Source organism: Letharia lupina (genome assembly GCF_014066315.1).
Source record: "Letharia lupina isolate WasteWater1 chromosome Unknown contig_12, whole genome shotgun sequence".
NCBI classification, from domain to species: Eukaryota; Fungi; Ascomycota; class Lecanoromycetes; order Lecanorales; family Parmeliaceae; genus Letharia; species Letharia lupina.
Genome location: NW_023502981.1, coordinates 1,810,453 through 1,828,421, shown reverse-complemented (window position 1 = coordinate 1,828,421; position 17,969 = coordinate 1,810,453). Strand labels below are relative to the sequence as shown.

The window sequence follows — 17,969 nt, the reverse complement described above, 5'->3', positions numbered from 1 at the left end:
CACCACGCAGTAGTGCAGGCGCAGGAGTTTCGAGGCTTTCTCGATGATTCATGAGGATATCAGGGTCGAATGTCCTCGCTGGCCGAGGACCTAGACTAATGTTGTGCTATGCTAAGCGCTGACACTATCCACTCAGCCGACCCTTACGCCAAGACGGTGTATGTAGAATGAGAAGGCCCACTATTCCTTCGGTGGAAAGAAACCTTTCTGACTTGACGGTGGCGACGTTTGACTTGCTTGAGCTCGGGAGCTGATTGTCGGAGTTCTTACGTCTCGCATATATTGTGCGTATATTTAAGCGAATTATTGCCCATGAGTAGAACATCTGCGGGTCATTTACGCACCTAATTCTCCACAGCATATTTCACGGAGCTTTCCCATAGCCAATGCCTTGGGTTGTGGCTCTAGAAAGCCATCGACTTATTCTCGTCAGAAGAGATTTGACGTTCCTCGCCGTTGTGTATTTCTAGTACGACGGAAACCATCCTGCTGTTTCCCACTCGACTATGCCAACGATATCATCTTCATGTGCGTAGCACAAATAGGCCATGCATCTTGCTCGGGCATGACGATGGGCTGACGGGCGTCAGGATGATTGTGCGTCTCGCAACCTGCTCTGAGCAACAGATGACATTTCGAGATATCTTTGGATATTCCAAAGCGAATCCCAGTAGCTGGCCTAGAGAGCCGGCATTCATGGTCCCACCGTACACACTGGCGACTCCCTTACTTCGCGGAGGAGGGGTACTTCGCATTCCAGCATCATGTCCTTCAGCTGGTCCAATGTTTGGGCTCTTGAGTCTTTCGTACGCAGCTTCCATCGATGGTCCACCGTTTCCCCCTCTAGCGTCTCCATCACGATGTAGGTCAACTCTTTACGCCTGGATGCACAATAGACGTTCGGAACCGTGTTCGACATGTGCTGGGCAATGGGTTGTAACTTATGTGCCTCGATGACATCGGGAAAGTATCCGGCCTTGATGCTTGCGAGAGATGAAGAGGACGGTGCCGCGCTGTGGGCGGAAATATCTACACATCTTGAAGGGAGTGAGGGCGAGGAAGCGATGTAGGATTGTATTGCTGATAGAATCTAGCCCTGTGGGTGCTAGGCCCATGCTATTCCAACTGGTTGTAGCATGAGGAAGGTGATGCTGCGCTGTATTGGATGCCGACCGTGTGGCTGACTGGCTGTTCACACGGCTTTTGCAACGTCAGACCATACCTGCATGCTGTTACAAGTATTGCTAGCCCTTAATCTTTCATGAACAGTCCAAATCTGCCCTAGTAAACATCAGCTGCGTTGTGGACTGGTGGGCAAAGAGACTTGGAGCTGCTGCTTTACTTTGCCCTATGAGTAGGTGAGCTGGGGGAGTTGCACACTCGGCAGACCTGCCCCCTTTTTTTTAACGTCAACCTTTCCTTACCTTAGGTACTTAGTAAGGCTTGGCTTTGTCCGAGGCGTTCTAACAAGCCAACACGTCTTTCTCTATAGGAGGTTGAGAATCTCCTCAACAGTCCATCTATCTTACAGATTGGTCTCTCTCGCTCTTACCGTACCTCACCATGGAGATGACTTCGACCGAGCCTTGCTACCTTTGACCCTATCCTTCGTAAGTTCGTATGCTGTACTAGTACATGAACCATTAGAGATGGAGACTACTCGGATAGCTTCATGTTTAACCCTCACCTCCAACGTTGGGCTTTCCCCAGGCACACAGACTTGGCCCCACCTGCGTCCCAGTGACGGCATGCCAGGCATATAGAGGGTATGTTCGTATAGAAAATACTGCGGGCCCCCGCCTGAGTGGAGCTTTTGCTTGACGAAAGACTCTGTCAACCCGAGCACGAAATACAGAAAATTGCCATCATGGATTTCGCCGTATCCTACCTTGTCCTCTTGCTCGCCAACATAGGCGCAGCAGTGTACATAGTACGTATCTCTTTCTTCCTTCCAATCAAAGTCACCGCTAAACAGCCTACCAGCACATCGAAGACGGCCACTGCGTCGACCTGTACGATCCCAAAAACATGGTCGGCGGCTTCCCCGCTGCCATCCCCATCTGCGGCATCAGCCTCGCAAGCGCATGCGGCACCAGCGACGACGGCGCTCCAGAAGCCCTCAATCCATACGATTGTAAAGACTGCGATACCGTCACGATTTTCGATGGTTTCAAATACAGCAAGCAAATGGCCACTGGAGAGCCCACCTGCAAAGGTGTATTTCCGTTTCCCGAAGACTACGGCGATGTCTACTACAACAGTGATGGTTATCTATACGATGCCTTTGGCAAGTGAAACCAGAAGCCCAACGTCCAGTCCGCTAGTCGGCTTGCTAATCCCAGGGCGTCAGGGAACCAAATTGGCGATGCATCTTGTGACGAAGCAGTGGACTGGGGGGGCCAGTTCCAGAATCCGTGGAACTCGAAGGGGGATGGAACGCATCAACCTTCTACAACACCTTGTCCAACATCCGCATCGCCTCCGGCACCGAGCGCCTCCTGCTACCATGGTGCTGATCCCGACGCTTGCCCTGATCAGTACGATCCTGGCTGGTGCTATTGCAACAATGAGGCTGCTCTGTATCCGACCATGGCGGGAAATGACCCATGTGGTTATACTGTCATGCCTACGATTACGACCACCTCTCCTATTTGTACTGCTACCTAATGATGGTATGTGTGACGGTCAGGCTGTTATGTCTCATAGCGCGTGGCCAAAGACTATCGTAGTGCAACATGTACATATGCACACAGAGGAAGGTCTATCCCATGTTCTGGCAGGGTTCTTGGTTCAGGTGTAAGGATTATAGGGACCAGGGGACCTTTCAGGCGTCGATCACCCGGCTTCGGAGGCTGGTCCCTAAAGTTAGGTTAGTTTTAGGGCACAAGTCCCCCCAAAGCCGGGCTTCAAATTCCCCACTTGCAACTCATCGTCAGTGAACAGCAATTGAAGCTACAAGGAAGATAGCAGTGGCACTATCTATCCAAACTTTACGACCTTACAGTCAGCGGGTCAAGGACTTTGTCGTGTGTTCCGTTTGCCTTTTAAATAATTATCGCATTGCAAAACCTCAAGTTTTTTGATTCTCTGTGCCAATACAACGAGAACCCATCTTGCCGGGACACTGGGATATCTGTACTCAACGCAGCAGAACTCGTACCTACGCCTGCGAGGACGATGTCTCTTTCATCTTTCGAACTCAAGACCCGTCTCATCATTTCTCTGCATTGCACAGAAAGAATTACTTTGTTGACCGTTTGTCATTCTTCAGCAGATGATCCTCACCGATCAGATCCGTCGCTACCACATCCCCAAGACTCAAACCTGCCCCGGGTGCCCCCTCAAGTACCCCACCTCCTCCCCAAAACCCCACTTTCCCAAAAGCCCCAACAACACCCCTATACCTCCTCGCCAACCCCTCACTCGTCATCGAAAATCCCTTCCCCAACGACCCTTCCTCTCCCCACGTCGCCATACCCCCATAACAAGCCACCGCCACCATCCGACTTCTCAAATGCTCATCACGCATCAACAAGGTATAAAAAGAAACGCGCCTGCCGCACGTCCTCCACCGCGCGATCGAACCTTTTGGGGAAAGGGGAACTCTCATGCTGAAGATCCATCAACTAACTACGGCTCTAGCCCACTTGCATGCATGCATGGATCGATTGATTGATTGACAGCCTGCTAAACCTTCAAGCATGTCACGTATCCTCAAGACGAAGCGCCATCTGCTTCCGCGTTTCCTCGCATCTTCGCACCGTCTTGGGCGGGAGGCCGAGGCTTTCGGATTGGATAAGCTGCCACGACTCTAGAATACATACCTCGACAGCCCCTTTCCCGGCCGGCTGTCGACTGAGCCATGGCACGCTAATGCACGCTTACGAATTTAACACCAGAACCTATCCACCAGGATTCGCCATCGTCACTACAGCGATGCACGACTCCAGCCCCACTCTACTCCAATCCATCTTACACATCGCACAAGAACCGCCTCACGACCCCCTCGAACCCAATCCCCAGCTCCCTCTCTCACGCAAAACCTCCTACGAAGATCCCAACCCGTCCCACGAAACACTTCACGACCCCGTGACATCACCCGGCCCCAAGCGCTCCACCCTCGACGGGCCCGTCGGAACGGCGTCCAAGAATCGATCCCCTCGCCCGGCGAGCACGCTGAACGGCGCTTTGATCCAACAGGGCGTCGGAAGCGGGCTTCGGAGCCCGAAAAACCGTCTTCCTAGCCGCTCAGGGAGCGCGCGACTCAAGCACAGGACCCGTGAATACGATCGGCTTCGACGAAAATGCCGCCGCGCCACGGACCGAAAGGCCTACCTACCTAGCAATCATCCAATCCCAGCCACACCCAGCCAACCCGAATTAAAAACCCCTCGATCAACCACCGACACCATCGCCGGGAATAAATCCGCGACCGCAACGAACGATGCCGAAGACCGAGATCGGGTCACGCCCGACGCGCGACCGATCCGGCGTCGAGGAAGACGGGCGGGCGTTGCAAGACGCGAACGCTCTCTCTCTCTCTCCGGACCCATCGGCGCCAAAGGGTCCACGGAAGAGATTGTGAACCGAGGACCGACTTCAGCACTCTTGGGCCGAGTCACGCGAGTTTTGTGTTTGTGTTTTGGGGACGACTGCTCGCTTGTTGGAGATGTCGCGTGCAGACTCATCCATCCATCCGTTCAACCAATCAACCATTTGCGAGTAGATGGACAAGAGCGACGAGTTGGCTGATAAGCAGACTGTGGTTCTCGGACAGGGTTGTGACGTCGAGACGGACGGTGAGGAGGGGGGGGGGGTGTTCGGAATGGCGATTGGGGAAAAGATTTTTGGGGCGGAAGGATGGGATTAGAGAGGAGGTGATGTTCGATGGGGTGATTCGGACTCGGGTTGGGATACAGAGCGAGCAGGACTTTTGATCGATTCTACGAAAAAGTTGCCGCACCCCGTGGTGCGGCCCATGTACCCAGGAAGCCGGGACCTCGACGGTAGGGCAACCCATTTGGACCAGGGGGTCAACCCCGCAATTTCGAATTTTTGAAAATTGTAAAATCGCAAAACTATTTTTTATAGCCACCTCCCGATTTATTTATCGATCTATCAAAACGTATGCGATGGCTCTATAATACTCAGATGTGATTTATTAAATAGTGTTCTGTTATTGAAAGAAGACTTAGAATTATTATGTCTAAAGCTCCTATGATTATTGTGGAGTTACTCTATTATCTTTGGTTGAAGAGTGCAGTTAAGATAGATAGCTCTAAAACCTTCAATTGAATATTACTTCGTTAATATTAAGTTAATTTATATAATTTCGAATTTTAAACTATATTATAGAATACGCGCTATAATTTGCACTCTTCAGAATCTAAAGAAATTGCCTTGATGTGTAGCAATGGTGTGGGATAAGCGAATATTGGAAAATGGAAAATGGAAAAATGAAAAACGGATTTTCGGTGGTTGACCCCCTGGTCCAAATGGGTTGCCGTAGACGGCCGTTCCGTACCATGACTAGTAAGCCCGACGCTTCAGCACCCCGCACACAACTCATCTCACTCCCCCCCCAACCATCCCATCTAATAAGCCAACGTGTTGTTCCACAAACTCTCCACCGTAACCGCAGCCACCCACTGACCCCCCGTCCCATCGCTCTTCAACGCGTACCCCACCTCCCTCTTCCGCCCGGGCAGGAGCCAAAAGCCATTCTGCTCGAAATTTAGCAGTGCCCCCGCGGGGTAATCCAGCCACGTCCACGCCGCGATGCCCGTCGTAGCCTCGACCGTGAAGCGCTTCGTCGTATTATCGTATGATAATACAAGGCCCGGATCGACCAATTCGGCATGCGCGAGCGAGGAAGGGTGGAAGAAGTTCTCATGGGTGAAGATCGTCGTTGTGGTGTCTGTATTCGGAAGGCGGCCAGTGGCCGTGACGTTCATGTAGAGGAGGGCGTTGTTGAAGTCGAGGGTCGAGTTGTCGAGGGTAGTCTTGAGCACGCGCGTGGTGTTGAGCGCGCCGACGGTGAAATTGGTCGATGGTGTGCTGATGTTCGTGATGGGTGTGCCGTCCCAGCGGTACCATTCGAAGGTAGCGATGCCGGTTGTGGGGGACCACAGATCGGAGGTGACGTAGACTTCCAAGTCGCCGGTTGTGGTGTTGTAGAAGGGGGAGATGATGACGGGTTGGTAGATGTCCTTGGCTGTGTAGTGGAGGACTTTCCATCGGCCTGGCGCCGTGATCAGATCAGTTCAGATTCCAGAGGATGAATTTGCGGGCGACTTACCATCATATTCGATGCCAGCCCATGAGGGTGCCTGCCAGATATCCTCCAGTTGCCAATAAAGGGAGCCTAGCTGCCGGTTCGGAAACCCACTGCCGCGGCGGTAGAATTGGATTTCGGACTTGTAGAAGTCGGCCTGAAAGATCTGAGTTGTGTGGCACCAAGCAGAGAAGTTTGCAACGCTGTCGGTCTTATTTGGAACCTGAGGACCATTAACCCAGGACTACTTGAGTGCAGCACCAAGGTCTTACTGGATACCATCTCTGGGCTGCAATAGTCATTTGGCCCATTCCCTCCGAACTATTTGCGAAATTGCTTGTGTTCAAGCCACCGGGCGGATTATGGTGGTTCCGAAGCACAATTGTTGTGGAATTAAAGTGAAGATCTGCCGGCGACACTGCTTGCTGCCAAGTCTGTAGAGAGGGCATAGAATGGTAGCCGAACTCGTTTGCGAACCTGCCGACTGGGTATGAAGAGTAGTTGAATGCGATGGAAGAGTCGTAATTGTAGTAATCTAAAGGACGTCGGTTCGGCTGGTCTTTCGTGACAAGAGCAAAACAAGATGACGGTTACTGACCTGTGTCTCCATACACTGATCCAGGAGTCTTGTTGTTATATCGTTCGATCATCGGCTCGGGCAAGGAAAAGTTCAACTCGAGGTAGCCATTAGTGGTACTGCTGGGAATATAGCTAATGCTCTTGGAGTTTGCATATACTATCGGCAGAAGTGTGTCTAAAAAGAGTCGCTCGTACTGTGCCAAGTAGGTGTCGTATTGGTCAGGAGCGGTATCGTTCACAGTACTTAGCTCCAGCGACTCCAACTCATTGCCTGATTACAAGGTCAGCGGAGTTCATGTCAGACTGGTTGCAATGCTACGACCATGAAGAACATGGAGCATACGGGGAGGGGCAGCCTTGGTGGCTTACCTCCAGCCCACAATGCCAGCGATGGATGATGATTCACTCTTCTCACATTGTACGTCGCTTCCTCGATGACATTGTCAATGAACTCCTGATCGACCGGATACAGCGCATCACCAAATTCAAACTCCGACCACATCAAGATACCTTCCTGATCAGCCATATCATAGATAAAATCTGGCGTATAAGCTCCGCTAGCCCAAACGCGTAGCATGTTCTGATTAGCAGCTGTCACAGAATCGAATAGTTGCTGTATTTTCGTGGAAGTCACTCGTGGCCAGAAGGCATCTGGAGGGATAAAGTTCGAGCCTTTGGCGTAGAATTCGTGGCCATTGATTTCGAAATGCCTGAGTAGTTGGTAAGTGAGTAGTTCCTAAGCGATCCAACTAGAAAAAAAAAGTGGTATCCTCACCAATTGTTTCCGGGAGCGATACCCTGCGCTATCTGCTCGTCCGAAATTACTTGCATATTGAGAACCTTGCCGCCGTTAGAATGACTCTTTGTTGGTCGCCTTTCCGGAAGGACTTACGATGGTACGGAAACCTGTACGCCTGTTGATCGACGCCAATGTGTTGTTACTGCTGTCGACAATACTGACAGTGAGATTGTAGAGATTTTGAGGACCCAATCCACGAGGCCACCATAATTCGTACAGTGAAGGATCAAGCACGGCAGTACCTGTAATGGTGCTATTGGAGCTGGTCACATTGTTCAAAGTACCCGAAGACACAGTCTGGTTCGTGATCGAATTGGCAATAACATAGTTAAGCGCAGCACCCTGAGGCAAATTGCCCAAAACGTCTAGACTTGCATTCAAAAGCCAAGGCGCGCTTTGATCCGGAGGAATGTTGTTCATTTGACCCACACGAGCGATATCGAAATCAGAATTTCTGACATAGATATCCGAGGATGCATTGGGCGAGGAAGAGAGCTGTATGACATATGCCGGCTGCCAAATGCCAGCCGGAGCAAAAGCAGGTCCCCAATCCCATCCAAAATCCGATTGCTCCTTGCGGATGAACTGCCTGTTTGGGAATTCGTAGATGATTTCAACACCGTATGGCCATGTCTCCTGGCCTGGCTCGGCAGCGATTTGATCGGCTATCATCGGAGCGCTGCCGAAGTTGATGCTGAGAATCGGTGAAGTACAATTACCCAACAAGGTTGAGACGTCGAAATAGTATTGGCGGAACTGGTTGTTGGTGGAGGCTACGGGCTGCCCGCAGAACTCGATACTGGTGAAGGTATCCAGGCCGTTGAAGAGAAGCCATGTCTGTGTACTGCTAGTCGTACGTCTATTCGGGATTATTACCAGCTTCTTCCACCATCTGGGCGTCCTTGTTACTCACAATCCTGACAGCAAAGCGCTATATGTCCAATTATTATTGGCTATCCAACGCAAATTGAAGTCATTCAAGCCATAGTATCTTTCTGCCAGTCAGCTCTAGCGACATGAATCGCTTTAGCTGAGCGTACGGATCACCGATGACCTGAGCAGCGTAAAGGTCCAAATGCGCTTGTGAAGGCACCGATCCAGGCACACTGATATTCAGGGGCAAGTTCTCCAATGTCCAATCGCTTCCGCTCAAGTCGATAATCTTTTGTGATAAAACGCCGACCACAAAGAACAAGGCGGCAAGAAGGTTAGGTATGGCCATTTTGAAAGCTCTAGACAGAGAACAGCGGGGAAAGGCTGCCTCGCCATCTTATAGGCAATACCGCAGGGCGCACTCGAACCCTCCCGCACGTTGCGCATGATGTAAAATCGACTCGGCCAAAGCTAGGCACAGGTGAGAAATTTAACTTATAAAGGAAGCTGGATGTCAGCTTTTTCTTTTGATGGTGAGGAATCCATGCCCATGCGGCAACCCCGCAATAAGATGACATTGATTTTATTGTATTTTGTGGGGTAAGACGTCAGCCCGCAGCCTAGATACTTAGCAATTTAGCCTGTTCGGGCTTATTCGATGCACGCCTTCGAGTTTGGAGTAACTGGGAACTCTAGTTGCATGTGGAGCTTTGCATTAGACTGTGGACAAGAAAATCCCACAAGGAAAGGAGCGCATTTTGACGTGGCACCAAAAAGAAGTAGGTAAGATTCGCAATCACGGGAATATATTCACTTGTCGTGCACCAAATGGCGGCAAGACCGCATATATGAGACCAAAATGGCATTTGAGCAATGGATACCGTCGCCGGTGCGTCATGCTTTTTCATCTTTTGCGAATGGATGAGCCCTGCTCACAGCACGTTGAACATGAACGTGCGCAGATTTGCTGCTTTCCGTCAGTCTGGTGGTTTCCTCGAGTTGCACTCCGATCAAGCACAGACGTTGTTCGCATGCATCGGCCGAATGCCCGGATCGTCAAAGCTTTGATCCTGGACAGGTGCAAGATTCTGCAAACGCGGCCATTCCGACATCCGGCCTTCTTCCAACTCATCCTTGCACGACCTGCGTCTCAGAGCAGGCCGTCAACTCGGCAGCACTTTCATAGTCTTCACATGAGCGCGAATTACCCCTAGTCGCCATTAGGAGCTACCGAAGTGCCCTACGCAACGCCTTTTCCAACATTGTAGCTGTTCATGGGAATACCACCAGCTCCATTGACCAAACTGTCCAGCGCAGGGGCCACGAGATCAGCAACGAGGAAGAAAAAGGTGACGACGAATTCTTGGATGATAGCCATACATAGCTGGACTGTTGCATTCCCACCAACGATATTGAACGTGTTGTTATCTTCAAAGTCTGCGAGAAGACTGTAGAGAAGGCGGACGGCAAGGAAAGAAAGCGAGACCAGGACCGCGTATAAGATGCACTTCTCGCCCCGTGGGAGGTCGCGGGACTCGGCCATGGCGAGCATGGCGAATGCCACAATAACAACAGAGGAGATCAGGGATATGATGGCACCGGCCTTTCCGAATGTTTCTCCGGAGTTGAGTTTGGATGTGTCGGACGACGAGATCCGAGTGCCGCCAACGATAGAGAGGATCAGAGCAAGCATGATCGGTATGTGAAGCATCTCAAGAAGACGAGTACGGGAAGTGCCACCGGCGATGAAGTCATTGCTGTCGCATGATGTTAGCTCGATGGCCAAACTCAAGCAAGGTAGACGTACACCCTTCTCAGCAGACCTGAAGCGACCAGAAATAAAGGACTGAGTCCAATAGAGCCAAGGATGGCGGTCCAGGTAGCGTCGTCACGATTTGCCGGATTCTTGGCGCTGAGGATCTCCAAAATTGCGCTTGCTGTGCGCAGCCCGCAGAAAAGGATGAGGTAGATCCGCGGCCTGCCTTTGGAGAAGCCATGCTTGAAAATGATGGCGATGGCGAGAGCGATGGAGGGTATGTAGACTGCGAGTTCGGCGGTGGCAATATTTTCCCTTTCCGACAACATACTGGCAGGTTAGAAGCTCAGGAAGCGTGACTTGGCCATGGAAAGCGAATGCAACCAATGATATACGCAAAGAGACAGTAACGCTTAAATTCTTGATGAACTCGGGTGGAATGAGACAATAAATGAGACACGAGGCCCCTTATATCTAGGCATCGCGAACGCCTCTTGCGTAAACGGTAAATAACCTCGTGAAGAGCAAAGTCTATGACCTGCCCTTAAACGGCCCTATCGCGACTTTACTCGTATAGAGTAAAGAGATGATAGTATGGCTGCAATTCGAGGCATACCAAGAATGGACCCTGAGCTTTACCGAGTGATCCCCGCCCGTCGTTATCAATTTTCCAAAAAACAAGCTCCAATTGGCGGCAAGATGTGCCATGTTGATTTCGTAGATTCGTAAGGTAGTCCGAGATATTAGCGTGGCTGAAGCTGTGCGAAGGACAAGGATGAAAATTGTTGATGAAACATCGCCCGCAGAAGTCGGTGCTTTGTCTCTATCCGACCCATTTCAATGACCTACTCAACACACCAGAAGTCAATATTAGAAAGGCGGTCTATATCGAAGTGTACGCCTGGATGCGGATTCTTCGAGTAACGATACGCCACCAGTTGAGTGGGGTTGCCTAGCCAGCATGATTAGTAGGCCTTGGCTACGAGTAGATATCTGGGCCACTCACCAGTCTTACATAGACCAGTCATCCTTCTACCTCTGGACCGTACCTTATTGGTTCCTTCTATTTCTCCACCATCCTCCCATCTCCCATCAAGTCTCCCGCCCGGCGGATTCATCACCTCTTCCTTCTCCCCATACTCCCACCACCGAATATACTCCCAATCTTTCCCCACCCTACAACTCCCAAGATTCAGAGAGATGTGTCCTTCCTTCGAGATGCTGGTCCTTCCTAATCCAGATGAAAAGGCAGTAAAATTGTTGTGTCTGCGATGTCGTGTACACCAGGGATGGGAGCGGAAGTTTTTTATCCGCCAATCATGTACCGATGCTTTGAGCAAAAAAAGGTTACCGACATATTCACATGAGGGTCACTTCGGCTTAGCAAAACCACCAGCATTCGATCAATAGCCCCAAGAACTCTACAGCTTTCCATTCTCGTACTGCTACCATATCTTGAATTCCCAATTATACGATCATTGGGGCTGTCTCCCCGGATCGGAGAGGTCCGTAGTTGACCAAGGCTTTCATTTCAACCGATGTCATAAGTGGGATTTGGAAGCCTGATTTTGAACTCGGTGCTCTATCACCATACATGTACCCATAGAGACGTGGCTATCTCAGCATTTGCGTGGTAGAGAAAATGCTCCAGCTTCCTACATACTCGCGTCCAGGGAGCCAGCTAACTCTGGTCCGAGCCGGTGCTTTTTCAAGTTGGGAGCCTCTGGTGTAGAGCGTACTTGAATACTGTATTCCTTGCTATCTTGCTAGTAGTTCAAGCCGCCCTTACTTGGGTCGCATCTGCTCGGAATCTTTCTTGCGGTTAGTACATAGAGAGCAAGGTCTACAACAGGACGTGGCATTCTGCTGATCAGCATGTTGTAGGTACGATGAGATTGAAGAATTGAAGAGTACGGGGATGGAGCACTCCCAGGCTTCCTAGGCTGAATCATGCTAGTCACCCTAAAAGCGGCAGCCTCGGGCGGGCGTTGGACGGCGTTTGATACCTAAAAATAGCGCAGATCTGCGGGTACCTGAGCCTGACCCTTGAAATTTGAAATATTAGAGTACTTTATCGTTTAACATTTGGTGATGGTTTGAACACATCACGAGACACATCCCTCTTGCCGACCTCCTCAGCAGCCCCCAAGAGGCTCTCTCTCCGAAAAAGTCGCAAGTACGATGTGACCAATGAGGCTCTCCATGCTAAAGCGCCAAATCCTCGGACTGCTTGCGGCTCTGATCCTCCTTTACGCCCTATCCTACGTAGCACGCGACTTCTACTGGCATCACGAAGACAAAAGCAATGTCCCTTACAAGGGACCATACACGGCATTGATCGAAGGCGACCCGAGTCTCGGTTTCCTCTCACTCCAAGATGCCTCAACTTTCTGCCAAAGACGCCGTTTAGACATCTACGAAACCCGGGCTCAACGCCGAAAGGTCTACGATCTCTTCCTCATCAATACCGAGCTCGATTGGTTAGAGATCCGTCTGAACGATCTAAACGAGGAAGTTGATTACTTCGTCATCCTGGAATCAGACATCACATTCCAGGAAAATCCCAAACCTCTACACTTCGAGAACAACTACTCCAAATTCGAGCCCTTCCACTCCAAGATCATCCACCGCATCGTGAACTTCACCGACTCATCTATTCCCGCAGGTGATACCTGGGAGCACGAACGCTTCACTCGCAACGCCCTCTTCACCCAAGCCCTCACCTCCCTGTCCGGCGAACAAGCTCCTACCCAAGGTGACGTTCTCGTCATCGGCGACGTCGACGAGATTCCCCGTCCCAGCACCCTTGTCACACTACGCAACTGCGCCTTCCCACCTCGAGTCACCCTTCGGAGTCACTTCTATTACTACAGCTTCCAATGGCTCCACCGCGGCGAGCAATGGGCTCATCCCCAAGCAACCTTCTTCAACGGCCTCAAAGATACCATCAACCCGGAGGACCTGCGCACCGGAAAGCCGCACGTGGAGCTCTACAACGCGGCATGGCATTGCAGTTCGTGTATGCAGACGATGAAGCATTTGGTGAATAAGATTGAGTCCTTCTCGCACAAAGGGTACAACGATCCATATATCCTTGACCCGCAGAGGCTGCTACAAAGGGTCAGGAAAGGGGAAGATCTCTTTGAGAGGGAGACGGAGGTATTTGATCGCGTGGACGATAACATGGATGTGCCGAGGTACCTGTTGCAAGAGGGGAATCGGCAGAAGTTTGCGTACATGCTGGATCGGGATCCGCCAAGTGCTAACTTTCAGGACAGTTGAGAGGACTGGTCAGGCATAATTAGGTAGCATTTTCATGTGCCTTATCATCCAGCGTCACGTAAGCAGACGCGGCCAGAGCAGCCAGCACCCATGATTAGTCTAGCATGATCCTCTTGGTCTACTGGCAAATTAAGCGCCGCACACCGCCCCTGGACCTCGAGCCCGAAGTAAGTATGCCGCATGCCTCGAATCGAGAAACTCGGATGCCATGGCTGCCCCAAGAGCGTTCCGGCATTATAGAAATCCTTCTGGGGGCTAAGTGGGAGACGTAAGACATAAGCGTGAAGACACCAGCTGAATGGCGAGTACATAGCACCTCAGCAGCTCCGCTCTCAACGACAAGGAAGCAGAGCGGGCAGTCGAATTGACACCATTTGGGGGGAGTGATGGAAGCGGTGGAGAAGGCTTCTCCACGCTTATTACACCAAGGAGTGATGAAAACCTACCTTATAGATAAATTTTACAACAAAATTTCCCCAGGTCGTCGCAAGCACCTGCACAACGATGTTCTTCCCGGACATGACTACACTCGTGAATAGCAGCGGCAGCACCCTTTCCCCGCCAACCCGGCGTCTGAAACCCAAGGCCCCTGACCTGAATTGACTCTGGGCGTAACTCCAATCTCGTATACAGCTACAACCTCCGCCTGCTGCTCCAGGTGACCCAAAGCGCTGCCGATGGAGCGACAAGCTGCTTCTTCTCGTCTAATCCCTACACAATACTATCGAAATACCAGCCCCACCATTCTCACACGCAACGGGAACCTTCAAGCCTCGCCGGTAGTGTCATTGTACATCAAAGCTGCTTTCAAGCATACAATAAACGCATTGCAGCATTCGATGCTGTCGAGAACACTTCTGCAACTGCTGATAAACAATGGGACAAAATCACTCAGATGTATTGATCAGAGGTCTCGGGTAGCCGACGAGATGGCCTTTCGCTTTGTTTGGTGTTTGTCATCGTCCATACAGACCTTCTCCGTCATCGCTTCAGATCCGCGAGGTATGAAATGGTAGGCCCAGCCTGAGATGACTGCTTTGACATCGAGCCCATCTATCCATCCTGGCCCAACCGTGCTCTCCTCGTCTGCTCCAAATCTCTTCTTCTTTCATTGGAGGGTCGCTATTGGGATGTCTGAGGCGAAAGTCGGCGAAAGAGATTCCGATGAAATTATCCAGTGGGTCGTTGGCCGTTGCTCTATTAGCTGATGTTTTGATGAACCGAAGGAGTGTGCCGGCTTTATAGAATTTGAGACGACGCTGACGGACCTGATCAGTCTTAGTGGGTTCAAAGTCGAATTATCTGGTAGATCTAATACAGAATAGAAGCAATCGCAATCATCAGGACTGATTGAACCCTGGAGGGTGATCACAAGGCTGTTCACGTTTGACTTCGCCATTCTCAACGCATGGATTTCAAAATTAGTCAGGAGAGCCACTGGCACTTCCTGCTGAGGCCGTCTGTGAACGTTCGCCTGGTAAAGTGCAGAATGGTAAGAGCGCAAGAAAGACAGGGGAAGGTGTGCATCAAAGGAGCTGCCGAGTCATCCTTGCATATGCACACGTTTCAATCGAGTGATAAATGAGCTCATATACAAGCCACGGTCCGAGAACATCAGAGGCAAACCAAAGAAGACGCGCCTTGTCTAGAAAAACCAGATGATGCCGAGAAATGTCTACCTCTTAGGCGCCCGGTGCATCGGCAAAGCAACCCTCGTCGCCGTTCTTTCGGCCCATTTCACCACTTCCGCAACAGGAACAATTACAACAACGTCCGCACCTCCAATCTTCTCCGAAGTCGCGCGAACCGTTCCAAGCCAGCACGACTTCGCAGCAAGCGACATCACATCGTCTCCCAGCCAAGCAATGCTCCTCCAGAAACTGATACTCGAGGCGCAATACTCGACGGAAAAAGGCAGTGGGGCCACGATGGTTCATCTCTGGTCGATCTGCCTTCGACCCCACTGTTTAGGTACGTGGGAGAAGACGGAGCCAGATGCTTGACGCGGACGGAAATTCAAGGGAAATTGTAGGAGCGCATGGGGCAGTCATTGGTCGTCGTTTGCGAGGCTGGCGCTGACGGGCTGATCGACGACGGAGTGAGATTCAGATGCCGGAGGACGAAGCCGACTGGATCGCTTTCATGGTCTCTTTTTCTTTCATAGCTGGAGGATGGGGGCTTGGAGTATGTCGTCTTGCCTTGCGGAATGAAGGATTTAGCGGAGCATGTCGCTTTTGAATGGGTGGCAGCGGGCGAAGGCTGTGCCGGTCGTTGTACATGCAAAGAAATCCCGGTTTCTTACAAACTAGCATAACTCGATCAATACTTCCTCAATTTGATTACTCTGCCTTCAAATTTTCTTCAATTAGATAACATCTACAACTTGTACATCGAAACTTTTTGCGATAGATCTTTCGTCGCGGGGGTCTCTGGCATTCCCGATTGTAGGGTGTCGTGAGTGTGACGACTTCTGACAGCAGCTAAAAATAGCGGCGGCAGTACTATTTTCCTTGCCTTAGGGTTAGGGTTTTCCTGAAGGCTGAGGGCTGAAACATGAAACCCAAAGGACCCTGACCGCTGAGCTCCTACAACTTACAAGCAACATCAGTCACCCTTGTACTTCCTCAAAGCACTCCGCCCATTTTTGAGGCTCAGACCCAGCTCCTTCAAGTGACAATGCCGAAAACCTCTGCGAAAGGTATCTTGACAATGTCATCCCTCACTTCTACACACCATTATCCGAATACTACCACCATCTTTGCTTACCATCATCCCTCTCCCTGTTTTACCTCGAGATGCTATTACCAACCAGACCCTCTGTGCTACTGTACACCCTCAGTCCCTTGCTGGCCAACGGGCTCTCACTCGATATCACTAGCTCTGGTGAGTACTACTCGCGATATAAAGGCAGAGCAATCTACTGATGTCACTACAGCCTCTATCAAGAATGCCTCCAGCATTGTCGCCAAGGACATGTTCAGCTATTACCATGGGATAGACCCAGGGCAAGATCCTGGCATCTTCGGAGGACCCTACCTCTGGTCGGAATCGGGTGCCGCCTGGGGAAGCATGATCGACTATTGGAATTACACCGGAGATGCTCAGTACGTTGCTCTTGTACAGCGCGCTTTGCTCTGGCAAGTGGGACCGGACAACGACTACATGTCGCCCAATCAGACCAAGGCTGAGGTAGCGCTCCCCTACGTGCTGAAAGGCATCTGGTAGAAAAAGCTGACCGCCATTGCCAACACAGGGAAACGATGATCAAGCAATCTGGGCTCTAACCGCCATGCGGGCAGCAGAACTACAGTTCCCCTACCCCTCCACCGCCACCTCCAGCTCCCCCTCCTGGCTCGATCTCGCTGTCAACGCATTCAACGACCAAGTATCCCGCTGGAATACATCGACCTGTGGCGGGGGCCTGCGCTGGCAGATTTTCAACTTCAACCAGGGATACGACTACAAGAACGCTATATCGACTGGGGCATTCTTCCAACTTGCCGCCCGGCTGGCTAGGTACACGGGAAACCAGACCTACGCCGACTGGGCTACCAAAAGCTATGACTGGACAAGCTCTATTGGTTTTATTGATCATGACTACCGGGTTTTTGACGGAGCACTGGTCAAAGGCAATTGCAGCAAGATCGATCATCTGCAGTGGACGTACGCCGCTGGAGCTTTCATGTATGGAAGCGCCGTGATGACCAACTTCGTACGCCCAACTCTCCGTGCTTTGCGCCCACTCACACTGACAACACGCAGACAAACACAAACGCGACGTGGAAGATCCGTACGAATAAGCTGCTCGCAACCATGTCCGTCTTCTTTACAGGAGCCTACAACACCGATGGCACCTCCGGTAATCCCGGAATCATGACCGAGGTGGCCTGTGAGTCAATTGGGACATGCGACACCGACCAGTATGCCTACAAGGGCTTGACAGCGCAATGGATGGGTGAGGCTATGCAGGTTGCGCCTTTTACCAAGGACGTAATCATGAGCTACCTCCAGCATTCGGCACAAGGGGCCGCCAGGCAATGTTCCGGAGGCAAAAACGGAACGACTTGTGGGACGCGCTGGACGAAGAGCGAGTACGATGGAAAGACCGGCCTCGGGCAGGAGCTGAGTGCCCTGAACGTCTTCCTGGCCAACCTAGCCGTCAATTCTTCTGCCCTTACCAACGCCAACACGACCGTTGCGAGCAAGGCGGAGGCAAACGGCACCACTCCGTCGTCTTCGAGTACCACCACCACATCCGGGAAACCAACCACGACATCAGCAAAGCCTTCGTCCGGATCCCAGCGTCTGTGGGCAGCCAGCTGGGCTCTGTCTTTCGCGATCCCAGCGGCTGTGCTCTCCTTGTCACTCTTCTGATTGAATGAATATTTCCCTTTGAACCTCCGGCA

General features: G+C 51.3%; 5 protein-coding genes across 5 annotated transcripts; 3 read left to right on the top strand and 2 right to left on the bottom strand.

Annotated features, from left to right (window-relative positions):
* Positions 1-1,867: 1,867 nt before the first annotated feature.
* Positions 1,868-2,667, top strand: HO133_001525 (uncharacterized protein; the record flags this gene model as incomplete). Its single annotated transcript, XM_037292455.1, has 3 exons — positions 1,868-1,930; positions 1,984-2,287; positions 2,351-2,667. The coding sequence occupies 3 exons, from the start codon at positions 1,868-1,870 to the stop codon at positions 2,665-2,667; spliced, it is 684 nt and encodes a 227-aa protein (XP_037151874.1).
* A 2,927-nt stretch (positions 2,668-5,594) lies between these two features.
* Positions 5,595-8,874, bottom strand: HO133_001524 (uncharacterized protein; the record flags this gene model as incomplete). The annotated part of the gene is made up of 9 exons (XM_037292454.1): positions 5,595-6,241; positions 6,299-6,497; positions 6,547-6,809; positions 6,873-7,124; positions 7,223-7,563; positions 7,629-7,693; positions 7,746-8,511; positions 8,566-8,643; positions 8,693-8,874. The coding sequence occupies 9 exons, from the start codon at positions 8,872-8,874 to the stop codon at positions 5,595-5,597; spliced, it is 2,793 nt and encodes a 930-aa protein (XP_037151873.1).
* Positions 8,875-9,765: 891 nt separating this feature from the next.
* HO133_001523 (uncharacterized protein) lies at positions 9,766-10,610 on the bottom strand (the record flags this gene model as incomplete). The annotated part of the gene is made up of 2 exons (XM_037292453.1): positions 9,766-10,282; positions 10,333-10,610. 2 exons carry the CDS (start codon positions 10,608-10,610, stop codon positions 9,766-9,768), a joined length of 795 nt encoding a protein of 264 aa, XP_037151872.1.
* A 1,873-nt stretch (positions 10,611-12,483) lies between these two features.
* On the top strand, positions 12,484-13,563 carry HO133_001522 (uncharacterized protein; the record flags this gene model as incomplete). Its single annotated transcript, XM_037292452.1, has 1 exon — positions 12,484-13,563. One exon carries the CDS (start codon positions 12,484-12,486, stop codon positions 13,561-13,563), a length of 1,080 nt encoding a protein of 359 aa, XP_037151871.1.
* Positions 13,564-16,358: 2,795 nt separating this feature from the next.
* On the top strand, positions 16,359-17,937 carry HO133_001521 (uncharacterized protein; the record flags this gene model as incomplete). Its single annotated transcript, XM_037292451.1, has 4 exons — positions 16,359-16,446; positions 16,499-16,752; positions 16,817-17,275; positions 17,326-17,937. The coding sequence occupies 4 exons, from the start codon at positions 16,359-16,361 to the stop codon at positions 17,935-17,937; spliced, it is 1,413 nt and encodes a 470-aa protein (XP_037151870.1).
* Positions 17,938-17,969: the final 32 nt, after the last annotated feature.